This window comes from Somniosus microcephalus, chromosome 21 (genome assembly GCF_052327205.1).
Source record: "Somniosus microcephalus isolate GS21.2 chromosome 21, FLI_Smic_1.0, whole genome shotgun sequence".
Classification (NCBI taxonomy): domain Eukaryota; kingdom Metazoa; phylum Chordata; class Chondrichthyes; order Squaliformes; family Somniosidae; genus Somniosus; species Somniosus microcephalus.
The window spans coordinates 35,084,552-35,097,324 of NC_141007.1; the positions used below are offsets into that span (position 1 = coordinate 35,084,552).

General features: G+C 44.1%; 1 protein-coding gene across 3 annotated transcripts in view; it reads left to right on the forward strand.

The window, feature by feature from the left end:
• Positions 1 to 1,225: 1,225 nt before the first annotated feature.
• LOC147102698 (forkhead box protein K2-like) overlaps positions 1,226 to 12,773 on the forward strand; it is an 84,409-nt gene continuing 72,861 nt past the window's right edge. For 2 of the 3 annotated variants that reach the window (XM_085963414.1, XM_085963415.1), the window contains exon 1: positions 1,226 to 1,892. In XM_085963414.1, coding sequence (XP_085819540.1) covers positions 1,363 to 1,892 — 530 coding nt within the window. In that variant the 5' untranslated portion in view covers positions 1,226 to 1,362. The remainder of the gene's footprint in view (positions 1,893 to 12,773) is intronic. The other variant, XM_085963417.1, reaches the window with a different exon arrangement.

Below are 12,773 nucleotides of genomic sequence, written 5' to 3' on the forward strand. Positions count from 1 at the left end.
GTGGAAAATCTGCTTATTTTCAGTCTACTCTTTCCAGTGGAGGTGATTGAACAAATCAACTGTAAATTAATAAAACATTAAATAAAACTTAACAAATTAAATTAGAATTTGATTGGCTGGGGTGATGATGCACTCCAGTCCCCGCGGTGCCCACCTGTCTCGGAAGGCCACAAGTGTGCCAGCGGGGACACCGTGTGCTCCATCTCCAGGGCCACCCGGGTGCAAACATAGCCGCAGGAGAGAGGCAGGCAATCGGGCCGAACGACCCCGACTGCCCGCTGTCTGGACCTGTTAATGGCTATCTTCGCCAGGCCCAGGAGCAGTCCTACGAGGAGGTTTATTTTCGGTCTAATGCGGCCAAAGCAGATCGAGGATCGTTGCAGATGATTTAACAACTGCATAGTTTCGTTGGTTTCCTTAATAATGTGGTCTGTTGTGTGTCGGACGCGGAAGTGATTTAATAAAAGTATCCTTTGCGTGGCATTATTTCCATCACATCTTGAGTATTGTGTGCAGTTTTGGTCGCCTTATCTGAGGAAGGATGTTCTTGCCATGGAGGGAGTGCAGCGAAGATTCACCAGACTGATACCTGGGATGGCAGGAATGACATATGAAGGGAGATTGGGTTGATTGGGCTTCTATTCGCTGGAGTTTAGAAGAATGAGAGGGGATCTCATTGAAACTTATAAAATTCTAACAGGACTGGACAGACTAGATGCAGGATGTTCCCGATGGCCAGGGAGTCCAGAACCAGGGGTCACAGTCTAAGGATAAGGGGTAAGCCATTTAGGACAGAGATGAGGAGGAATTTCTTCACCCAGAGTGGTGAACCTGTGGAATTCTCTACCACAGAAGGTGGTGGAGGCCAATTCATTAAATATATTCAAGAAGGAGTTAGATATATTTCTTAAGGCTAAAGGGATCAAGGGATATGGGGAGAAAGCAGGGACAGGGTACTGAATTTGGATGAGGGGCCGAATGGCTTACTCCTGCTCCTATCTTCTATGTTTCTATCAATGTGGAGTCCTCCGTTATGGAACTCCATGCCGGGATTTACGGCCACCTTCTCCTTTGCCCAGCTCCTCCGCAGCCCCGGCCCCTGCGCAGCAACCCAACTTGATGGAGCGCGAAGCCCCGCCTCCGGTCCCGCCAGCGATTGGTGGAGAGGGCCATCCCGGAGCTGATTGGCTGCGGGGAGGTGCCTGTCACTCAAACTGGCGGCTTGACGTCCTTTCCGGCGTGAAGTTTGGTTTCGCTCGGCCGCCGCCGCCGCCGCTGCTGTTGTGGGGGGGGGAAAAAAAACATTTTTTGTTGGGATTCCCGTTAATTTTTTTTTGAAATTTGAAATTAAACATCTTTAAAATGGCCGCAGCAACCGCCGCGGGTCTAAGCGATTCGACACCCAATGCCATCAATAATAACAGCGGCGGCAGCAGCAGCACCGACTGCGGGGCCCGGGCCCTGCTGGCCCTCAAGTCGGCTCCGTGCAGCCCGTCCCGGGTTCAGGTTCACTGGGACCCCGAGGAGGAGCTGAACGGTGGCGGCGGCGGCTCCTCGTCGTCCTCCTCCTCCTCCTCGGGCCACGGTCACCTCCAGCATCCGCCGGGGGCCGAGGCGCTGGCCCGGCTGGAGGGCCGCGACTTCGAGTTCCTGATGAAGCGCCGGAGCGTGACGATCGGCCGCAACTCCAGCCAGGGCCCGGTGGACGTCAACATGGGCCACTCGAGCTTCATCTCCCGCCGCCACCTGGAGATCTTCCGCGGCGGGGAGGTGGCGGCCGCCCCTGCTGCCCCCGCCGCCGGCTTCTACCTGAAGTGTCTGGGCAAGAACGGGGTGTTTGTGGACGGCGTCTTCCAGCGGAGAGGAGCGCCGCCGCTGCAGCTCCCCAGAGTGTGAGTATCGGGGAGGGTTGGTGGGATTAGGGGGGGGCTGGAACGGCTTCCACCCCCCCCCCCCGACACTGAGGAACATCGCCTGCCGGGCCCGGCTCCAGAGAGCGAGCGATCGATAGTCCGCCAGCATTCACCTTGATTTACCACCCCTCAAATCAGCCATCTTCGTGCAGTAATCATGTATTTTTTTTAATCCACGTGTGTGGGTGCAGACACTACCCCTGAAACCATCTGCAGATTTAACACAAAACATTACAATTGTTGCTAAAATTCCCCGATGTTTAATTATGGCGCTGTCTTTTTTTTTCGTTTCCCCCCCTCCTCCTAATGTGTCCAACTGCACGTGTGAGCTATCCGTCACTCTGCAAATACAAACACGTGTTGTGATTTGTGGCACTGCCCGAAATGCATTTTGGCCCCGGGTTTCTTTTATTCGGTTTATAATTTTATAGGAATGTCATTTTAGCGCTTTTCCCAGTTGGGTGTTTTAACCTTGCGAGGTTATTAACCTAGATCACCACACTTGCAGGTCGGCGATGTAGGTGTGTGTGACAGGCTTGGAAAAGGGATGGGTGTTATGCAGTGCCCATGTTTTGAGTAGCTTTCGTAATTTATTACTTAGTACCTTTTTGCGAAGTCCTGCAAATGATTCCGATCGTTTATAAAATAGCAATTTTTTTCCTCTTACACCTGCATTAATGCATATGCCATTTCCGTGGCCAGTCTAGCGTCATTATTATCACCCCTGCAGGTGGGTTTATTATTGCAAGGCGGTGTTTGTATATAAAATCGTTACACAGGGTAACATTATCATTTGAAAACGTTTAGATTTTTAACATTTTTGTCCATGATGGCCTAGATTCTGTAAACGAGATAAAACATATGTTGGAAATGCTTAGCACGCCTGGCAGTATCTGAAATGTTCCTTGGGGAAAGGGGTGAGGCCTTGTATACTTGTGACAAAAACAGAGGGGAAACAGGTCAAGTTTACCGATCAGGTATGCTAAGTACTGTACTAGCAATAGTCCAGGAATATGGATCTGTAAATGTTTCAATTTGTTTAATTTATACTTGGTGCTTTCATGTAAAACTGTTGGTGCCTGCTGTTAAAGCCATATGAGGGGGCAAAAGCATTTTCTGTTGTTATTGCTGAGTTATACTTGTCGCATTGTTTAATAAAGGGTTAGTAGATTTCTGTGTCTATGTATGTGGAGAATTTGGTCCATCCACTTGTGAAAAATTTTAATGTCTGAAAAGTACAGTCAAGATAGCTATAACATTAGACACTTTAAACCCTGGTGTGTTTTTAACTTCAAGTTTTAAAAAGTTGACTTTGCACCAGTTTTAGTTTGTGGCCACCTCCTGGAGGCAGTCTTGCACACAGAACGGAGTTCTGACTTGAGGCCAGTTTGCCTGTGGTTGTACTGAACATGTAGTGTTTGAGGCTGAAGCTGCCTTGTGCTGACCAAAGCATTTGCAATGTAACTGCCCTATTAAAAGGTTAGTGGAAAATACTAGTTTTAATGTGCACTTAATAAAAACTAGTATCTTCTGTTAACCCTTTGATTTAAAACATGTGTGATGAAAGATTGCAAAATTGACCTATTAAAGTGACATCATATTTAAGACAATTTTCGACTGATATTGTCGACTGACCGGTTCTTGGCTGGGGCAGAGATCGCATCATGTAGAAGGTAAGTGTTTTTATAGATAACACTTGGTCCATGTGATGATCTGGACTGATTTCGATCATCTCGGGGTCGGAGAGGAATTTTCCAGAGTATTTTTGCCCTTATTGGCCCTGGGGTTTTTCTGTGTTTTTTCCCCCCTCTCCAAGAGATTATGTGGCCTTGTGGGGTGGGGGAGGAGAGAGAACATGGTGTGGGACAGGCTTGATGGAGCAGTTGGTCTTTTCCTGCCTGTCCATTTAGTATATGTTTGTATATATCAATCTGCTGAATTCTCTGCTAACCTGGTGATTAATAGGTTTTGTTTTGATTGGTCCTTTTATGCTGTAATTTAGTTAACCATTTGAGATCTATTTCTGTAAAGCAGATGGTTACATTGCTCCACTTGGGTAAGTCTTTGATCAAATTTACACTAATAATACTAGTGAGCTAGTGAGAATTTAGCTCACATGAATCAGATAGTGTAACTGGAGCTGAATTATGAACTCAACAACAACAACTTGTATTTATATAGCACCTTTAATGTAGTAAAACGTCCCAAGGCGCTTCACAGGAGTGTTATAAGAACTCCAGAAAGAAAGCGATATGTTCATAAGTGGATTTTATGATGGTCTCTTTTGGAGCGCCAATAGTGTAAACAGTCTCCCAGATTGAAGCCAAATATGTGACCCAGCAGGCATTTGTATTGCTTGGCAATGGATGTTCTCAAGGTGGCTGATGTCACGGTTGGTATCTGTATAGCAATTACACATATGTTCAGCACTGTCAACTAAAAGAGTAAACATATAGCGACCAGGGCACAGCGCAGTAGCTTTACTTTACAGAATGTAAGGATGGCGTATTATCCATACATACATAATATTATATTGCACCAGCTAGTGAAGATGTCTGTACAATCTGCTCCACTTAAAGGAGATTTAAAATAAATCTATTTTATTTGACCACCTTGGCATACTGTTCTTTTTATTTTATGATTTGTGGGGGTGGGCACTATTCCAAGCTGGTTCTGGCTCCCAGTCAGGTAGAGTGATGAGTGCACCGGCAAATTTATTGCATCAGTCACTCTCTCGCACTGTCTGGGAAATGGGGTCAGGCAGCAGGTGACTGGAAAAATGCAGCAGCAATATGCTCAGCCCACCCACATTCAAAGTGGTGGTTCAGGCATTGGTAACAGGAATGTTACTGCAGTGTTTTAACATTTCTTTTCTGCTAAGTGCAGTTTTGCAGCCTCTGCATTCTCTTACCCCAACCTTCCAAGCATATAATTATGCAACACTAGGAGAACAGTATTAACCCAATGTATAAACCTGCACAGTATATCAAGTAACTTTTTTTAGTAAATAAATCGTTAATTTAGGACCACAACCTAATAATTAAAGGTGGTTTCTGTATGCATACGCATTTGCTTCTGCCAAGTATATTATAATTTAAGGGGGGATAATAGTAGTTATCACAGTAGATTAATAGCTGTACAAATAAGGCATATGATCATAAGACTTAATCTTAAAATTATTTTTTATATCCAGAACAGTTTTAGGGGTGTCGAATTTCCATTTACATTGTGGGGCAGATTCTACAGCATTAGACAATTGCCCATGTGCAGTGCTTGAGAATCATAACTTTGTCTGGGAACATCCCTAAAAGTCTGTAAACTGCAAAATGATAACTACAGCTGTTGGCAGCGATATTTACACTTACTGCTGCCTCCGAAGGGGCACAGGAAAACCACTTTGGAGATGTTTCTTTGTCCTTCCAGAGGCAGCAATGCAGCTGAAAATGGGGCTTTTATTGGCAACAACAATGTAATGCGAAGGGGCCATTTGACTTTCCCCGAGTCTTTTTCTTCCTGTCCCTTTTCAAATGTTTTCCCATCATTATGGTTCTTTTGCAATTTTCTGACCAGGGAAGCAAGTAGTGTACTACATGTGGGGAATGCTAACTTCTAACTTGACGGCCTAAGCACTGGGCAGAGATATGGAACTTATTTAAGTTTAAAGAATTAATCCTAAGTCATTTTTGTTCCAATATACATTTGCTGAATGTATTTTGATTAGCGAAGCAGCACAGCTACTGTTCTACATGCCTTTCAAGTTACTCAAAAATAGTTTTCTTCGTAACAAGGAGACCTGTTGAAGCCAACCACATCCTGTAGTCTGCATAGAAAAAGCTGGGTCACCCATGATGCATAACACTGGAGAGTATTGGATGTAGTTTAAGATGAATCACACCTTCAGTTTGAGGCATCCCATTTGATGCACCAAAGTAAAATATGTGCTGTTGACTATCTCCAAATGAAGAAATCTCAGCTTCCACCATTACATTAATTCTATACAATTTATGTCCTGATAAAACGGCTGACTTCAGTTTAAGAGCAATGATGTAATTATGTATCAACTTGGTTTATTTACCTTTCCAATGAAATGTAAATAAGACAATCAAGTGATATGTAATTGAGAGCAGTGAAAGACCTCATAACTCTCAATTGATCAAGTTATAGGTAGGTAATGATCTTTCCAGTGCATGGAATAACCGAGCATTACACTGACCCCCATTTTATATTCTGTGCAATGGGTGAGCTGGTAATCTTTGCTCAAAATTTGTCTGTTTAATCCTTACATGGGAATTATTAAAACGTTGAGTGGTTTAGAACTTAAAGCAAAAACTGCAAATGTTGAAAATCTGAAACAGAAAATGTTGAAAACACTCAGCAGGTTAAGCAGCATGTGTGGAGGGAACAGAAATGCTTCCATCTCTAAAATCGCCTGTCTCTGCCCCTGCCTCATCTCGGCTGCTGCTGAAACCCTCATCCATGCCTTTGTTACCTCCAGATTCGTTTATTTCAATGTTCTCCTGGCCGGCCTATCACCTTTCATCCTCTCTAAATTTCAGCTAATCCAAAATTCTGCTGTCTGTATCCTAACCTGCACCAAGTCCCGTTCACTCATCAACCTGTGCTCGCTGACCTACATCGACTGCCTCAATTTTCAAATTCTCATTCTTGTGTTCAAATCCCTCCATGACATCGCCCCTCCCTATCCCTGTAATAACCTCCTCCAGCCCTTCAACTGCAAGATCTATGCGCTCTTCCAATTCTGGCCTCTTGCGCATCCCTAATTTTCATCGCTCCATCATTGGTGGCCGTGCCTTCAGCTGGCTAGGCCCTAAGCAATGGAATTCCCTCCCTAAACTTCTCCACCTCCTTTAAGTCACACCTTAAAGCCTACCTCTTTGACCAAGTTTTTGGTCCCCTGTCCTAATATCTCTTTATGTGGCTCTATCAATTTTTGTTTGACAACGCTCCTGTGAAGCACCGTGGGATGTTTTTACTGCGTTAAAGGCGCGATATAAATGCAAGTTGTTTCAGGTGCGGACCATTCATAACGTTTTGAGTCTGCATCCAAAACATTACCTTGTCTGTTCTCTCCACAGATGCCACCTGACCCGTTTTTGTTTGTGGTTTAGCACTTCTTGTGTTCTGTGACCTGCGCCTTGATTTCTGCAGATGGGATTTGTCATCATTCAATCACGCAAGGATGTAGCAACAGGAAAATGCCATTTAGCCCATCCAGCCCATTCTGTCCTGCGAGTCATTGCTTGGTACAGTACTCTCCTACCACAGACCTGTACCCTTGTACTCTTTATTGAATCATACATTTATCCAGATCTAAGTGTGAAGTGCTCTGTTATACTATGCATAGTTTGTGGCTTTGAGTTTCTAACTGCATTTTCCAAATGGCTATACATCATATTTTGCTACTTTTTTCTTCCTGTTTATTGATGAACTTGCGTATTGTTTTCTCCCTCCCTCGCCACCATTATCTTATTTCCTAATGAAAATAGGTTTAATTTCTTTAGCTTAATTTCATAACTGATCTAAAATCACCATTGGTTTGTGCCTTTTCCTTTTTCTCTCTCCCACATGGCAGCTGTCTCTCACTCTGCCAGCGCATTTCACACCTAATCTAGAGCCGTCCTTTGTCTCTTTACCTGTCCTATTACCATCTCGTCTCGTCTTGAATATCTCTTAATGTCTCTTCACCCCTCAGACCTTCCCTTTTGTTCTTTCATCCCCTCCCCCATTTCCCAGCCCCCAAACTGGCCTTTTAATCTGTTTCATTTCCTGCTTTTTTCTCCGTTCTGAAGAAGGGTTTCGACCTGAAACGTTGACTCTATTTCTCTCTCCACGGATGTTGCCTGGCCTGCTGAGTTTTTCCAGCATTTTCTGTTGTTATTTTGGATTTCCAGCATCCACAGTATTTTGCTATCGTAAAATCACTATTGTTGCTTTTGTCTAAATTCTTTCCACTATCTCTGTATTTGAAGTATGCTGATCACACTTGGACAAAATATTCCTGTGATCTTCTTAAAGCTTTAACTAACAGGAACACTTTCTTGGATTTGATATATTCTGCGGCTTTTCTTTGCTGGTTTGTTCTGTTTGAATTTTGTGGGCCTGGGGAGGGGGGTTTGCTCTTGGTGCTGTTGAGTCACTGGTGGATACATCATCATCAGAACACCAAGTTCTGTCAGCATCAGCAACTTGAGATGCATGAAAATTAATGAGAACATGAATTTAACTTTAAAATGTTGCCTCTGAGGACCTATGGTATGGACTTAAATCACCCACAAAGACAAAAGCTTAGACAATTCTGACTTGGATTTTTTCTGGACTTATTTAAAGATGTGCTTTTTTTTCTACTTTTAATACGAATACCACTTTTGGACCACCTACTTAGTTGGTAGGTCTGCATTAGTAGGGGTGAAGTATTGTGTGTTCCATGCAGAACACATCTCGGCCCCTCAATAGTCTTCATGATGAGTCTGAAACCAATGTGAATGTTGAGCTCCCAGACAGACTCTGCAAATTAGAATATTTTGCTAGACTCTGAGTAGTTTCTATTTTGTACAGTAGGACAAATATGTTGCTGTTAATAGAAAATAACCAAAATATGGGAGATTGACAAATTTGTCATGAGATTTCACAAAAGTTGATAGAAGTTCACAAAGGATGTGACCCAAAATTTACATTGTACAGTTCCATATTTAAGAAGAGCAGAACAAAGAAAGATGCTAGAGAAGGAGACTGGAGATCTTGATAGAACTGTTTTTTTTTAAAAAGCTGGTTGAATGGCTACAAAAAGAAAAAGGCATAGAGAAAAGTGCAAACTATACAATGGCAAATCACTGACTGACCCGGTCAAAAGGTAGAGCAATAAAATCAGGCACAGTAAAAGGAAAGGGGAGTCAAAGTACCAAGACTTAAGGTCATTAAGCTTTCTGTGGGTGCTGACTACAGTGAATTGGAAAGAAAGATAGACTTGCAAATATTCTAAAGTAGTTCAGTAACATTTTATTACATCATAAACATCTTTTAAAAATGTCTGGTTCTCAAGCAAATTTCTACGCTTACATGGATGTATGTACTTTTTTTTTAAGTTCCTCCAATAGTTGTTCCCATACAGGCTTTCTCTTTTCTCTACATCCACAACTTTGTTATTTCTCAGGTTCCAGGTCTACTCACTACACTTCTGTATATGTGGCCATCATGCTTCCACTGCTCCACCCCACCCCAAACTACTGGCAGTGGCTGGGCCCACACTGCAGACTGACCTCTCGGCACACTAAAACATGCAGCTATCTGTACAATATCTCACTAACTCATTGGCTGGTATGGGCTAACTGGCACTGTTCTACACATTGTCAGATATTGCCACTTATTTTGTTATACAAATGACATACAGTTCCTGCTTATTAAAACTTGCTGTGGAACTGAGGTGTGATGTTCACGCAGGCTCCGCTCATCCCTGATCCTGTCTCCTATCTTCTCCCCGCGTGCCCCCCCCCCCCCCCCATGCCTCTCCAAACTCATCTCATTCCCATTAAACTGCAGATGACCCAACTTCCCTTCCCAGCCCCCATACAAGTTGAAATTGTAAATGGTTCCCTCACATCAGGTATTATCCGCCTCCCTTACAAAACAGCCATCATCACCCTCTTTTCAAAAGACCCTCACTTCACCCCTCTGTCCTTGTTAACGTGTACCCCATCTCCAACTATCCTTTCCGCGCCAAAATCCTTGAATGTGTTGTCGACTCCCACAACCATGTTTGAATCTCTCTGATCACTGAAACGACCCTAATAAAAGTCAGAATTGACATCCTCTGTAACTGTGACTGGTGCATTTCCCCCCCCCCCCCCCCCCCCCCCCCCCCCATGACCTCTGCAGCCTTTGACTCGGTCATCTTCCATCTTCCTCCAATGCCTCTCCTCCATTGTCCAGCTAAGTGGGATTGCCTTTGCTTGGTTCCACTTGCCTATCCAGTTGTAGCCAGAGCACCTCCAGCAATAGCTTCTCCTTTCACCCCTGCACCATTAATTTTGGAGTCCCTCAAGAATCTATTTGTGTCCTTTTCTCTTCCTCATCTACATGCTGCCCCTTGCAACATCATCCAAAGACACTGTCAGGTTCCACATGTACGCTGACTGCATCCCAGCTCTACAACTCCACCACCACTCCCATTCAAAAAAGGCAGAGAAAAAGCGGGGAATTATAGACCGGTAAGCCTGACATCGGTAGTGGGGAAAATGCTAGAGTCCATTATAAAAGATGTAATAGCAGAGCACTTGGAAAGCAGTGACAGGATCGGACAAAGTCAACATGGATTTGCAAAAGGTAAATCATGCTTGACTAATCTACTGGAATTTTTTGAGGATGTAACTGGTAAAATAGATAAGGGAAAGCCAGTGGATGTGGTGTATTTGGACTTTCAGAAGGCTTTCGATAAGGTCCCACATAAGAGATTAGCGTGCAAAATTAAGGCACATGGGATTGGGGGCAAGGTATTGACTTGGATAGAGAACTGGTTGGCAGACAGAAAGTAGAGAGTTGGAATAAACGGGCCATTTTCTGAGTGGCAGGCAGTGACTAGTGGGGTACCGCAAGGATCGGACCTAGGACCCCAGCTGTTCACTATATATTGATCTGGACGAGGGAATTGGATGTAATATCTCCAAATTTGCAGACGACACAAAGCTGGGTGGGAGGGTATGCTGTGAGGAGGATGTCATGAAACTCCAGTACGATTTGGACAGGTTAGGTGATTGGGCAGAAACATGGCAAATGCACTATAATGTGGATAAATGTGAGGTTATCCACTTTGGTGGCAATAACAGGAAGGCAGATTATTATTTGAATGGCAATAGATTGGGAAAAGGGGAAGTGCAAAGAGACCTGGGTGTTCTTGTGCACCAGTCGCTGAAGGTAAGCATGCAGGTGCAGCAGGCGGTTAAGAAGGCAAATGGTATGTTGGCCTTCGTAGCAAAACTGTTCAAGTACAGGAACAAGGATGTCTTGCTACAGTTGTACAGGGCCTTGGTGAGACCGCACCTTGAGTATTGTGTGCAGTTTTGGTCGCCTTATCTGAGGAAGGATGTTCTTGCCATGGAAGGAGATAAGCGAAGATTCACCAGGCTGACACCTGGGATGGCAGGAATGACGTATGAGGAGAGATTGTGTCGATTGGGCTTATACTCACTGGAGTTTAGAAGATTGAGGGGGGATCTCATCGAAACCTATAAAATTCTGTCAGGCCTGGACAGACTAGATGCTGGAAGGATGTTCCCGATGGTCGGGGAGTCCAGAACCAGGGGTCATAGTCTAAGGATAAGGGGTAGGACATTTAGGACTGAAATGAGGAGGAATTTCTTCGCCCAGAGAGTGGTGAACCTGTGGAATTCTCTGCCACAGATGGCGGTGGAGGCCAGTTCATTAAATATATTCAAGAAAGAGTTGGATATATTTCTTAAGGCTAAAGGGATATGGGGAGAAGGCAGGGACAGGGTACTGAGTTTGGATGATCAGCCATGATCTCATTGAATGGCGGAGCAGGCTCGAAGGGCCGAATGGCCTACTCCTGCTCCTTTCTTCTATGTGCCTCTGTGCTGTCAGACTGCTTATCCAACATCCAGACTTTGATGATTCGCAGTTTCCTCCCATTAAATATTGGGAAGATTGAAGCTATTGCCTTCGGCATTTGCCACTGATTCCTTCTCCCTCTCCACCACTGTCTCAAGTTGAACCAGACTGTTCCCAGTCCCAGCTCCTTTTTGACTCTGGGCTGAGCATCTGCCCCCATACACTCTGCATCACTAAGACTGTCTACTTTCACCTCCGTCACATCGTCTGTCTCCATTCCTGCCTCCTAACTTTCGCATTCTGTAAACCTCAGTTCATTCAAAAAGCTGCTTCCTGTACCTGTCTCTGCACCAAATCCTGCTTACCCATCATTACTGTCGTTGTTGACCTACGTTGTTTCCTGGTCCCCAATGCCTACTAATTTAAAATTCTTGTCCTCGTGTTTAAATCCCTTCATGGCCCCACCCCTCCATATCTGTAACCTCCTCCAGCCATACAGCCCCTGCCAAACTCTCCATTCCTCGCACTCTAGCCTCTTGTGTATCCCTATCCCTCCACCATTGGCTGTATTCCCTTCAGCTGCTTCATGCTTGGAATTCCCTTAAACCTCTCTTCTTTTAAGACTCTCTTTAAAAGCCATTTTTTTTGGTCACCCCATCTAATATCTCTTTTGGCCCGTCATTGTTTGCGCGTCTAGGATGTTTTTCTATGTTTAAGGCACTAGGTAAATGCAAGTTGTTGTTCAGACAAGTGGATATCAAAGTAGGAATTTTTGTGCATTTCTTTTCACATGCATTCTAACTGCATTAACTTTTTTTGTTTTGGATGGTTGGGAACATGTTGGGAAGAGAAATAAGATTTCCTTGTTCACCATAAGTTTTTTAATTTTCTCCCATACTGCTATAAGCTGATTTCTAAGTTGACTGCAGCACCAGTTATAAGACTGCTTCTTTCTCCTCCGCCCCCTCCCCCAGACAGCACAGTAAAACACATCTTTGTGTCTGATTTTACATATCAGTTGGTATAACAGCAAGTGGCAAGAAAGTAAGATAGCTCACAAAGTTGACCCACAAAAAGACTTGAACTGTATTGGGCACCAATGGGCAATAATACTTTATGGATCCCTATAAAGTTTATCTAGGTGACCAATGCTTTATCAAAAGCATCAATACAATTCAGTGTATAGTGCCACAATAGGCATTTAATGGAATGTTTCAAATCACAGATTTCCCATAGTGTACTGCGTACTACTGAAGCCACGTGAGCAGAAGTCGCGTG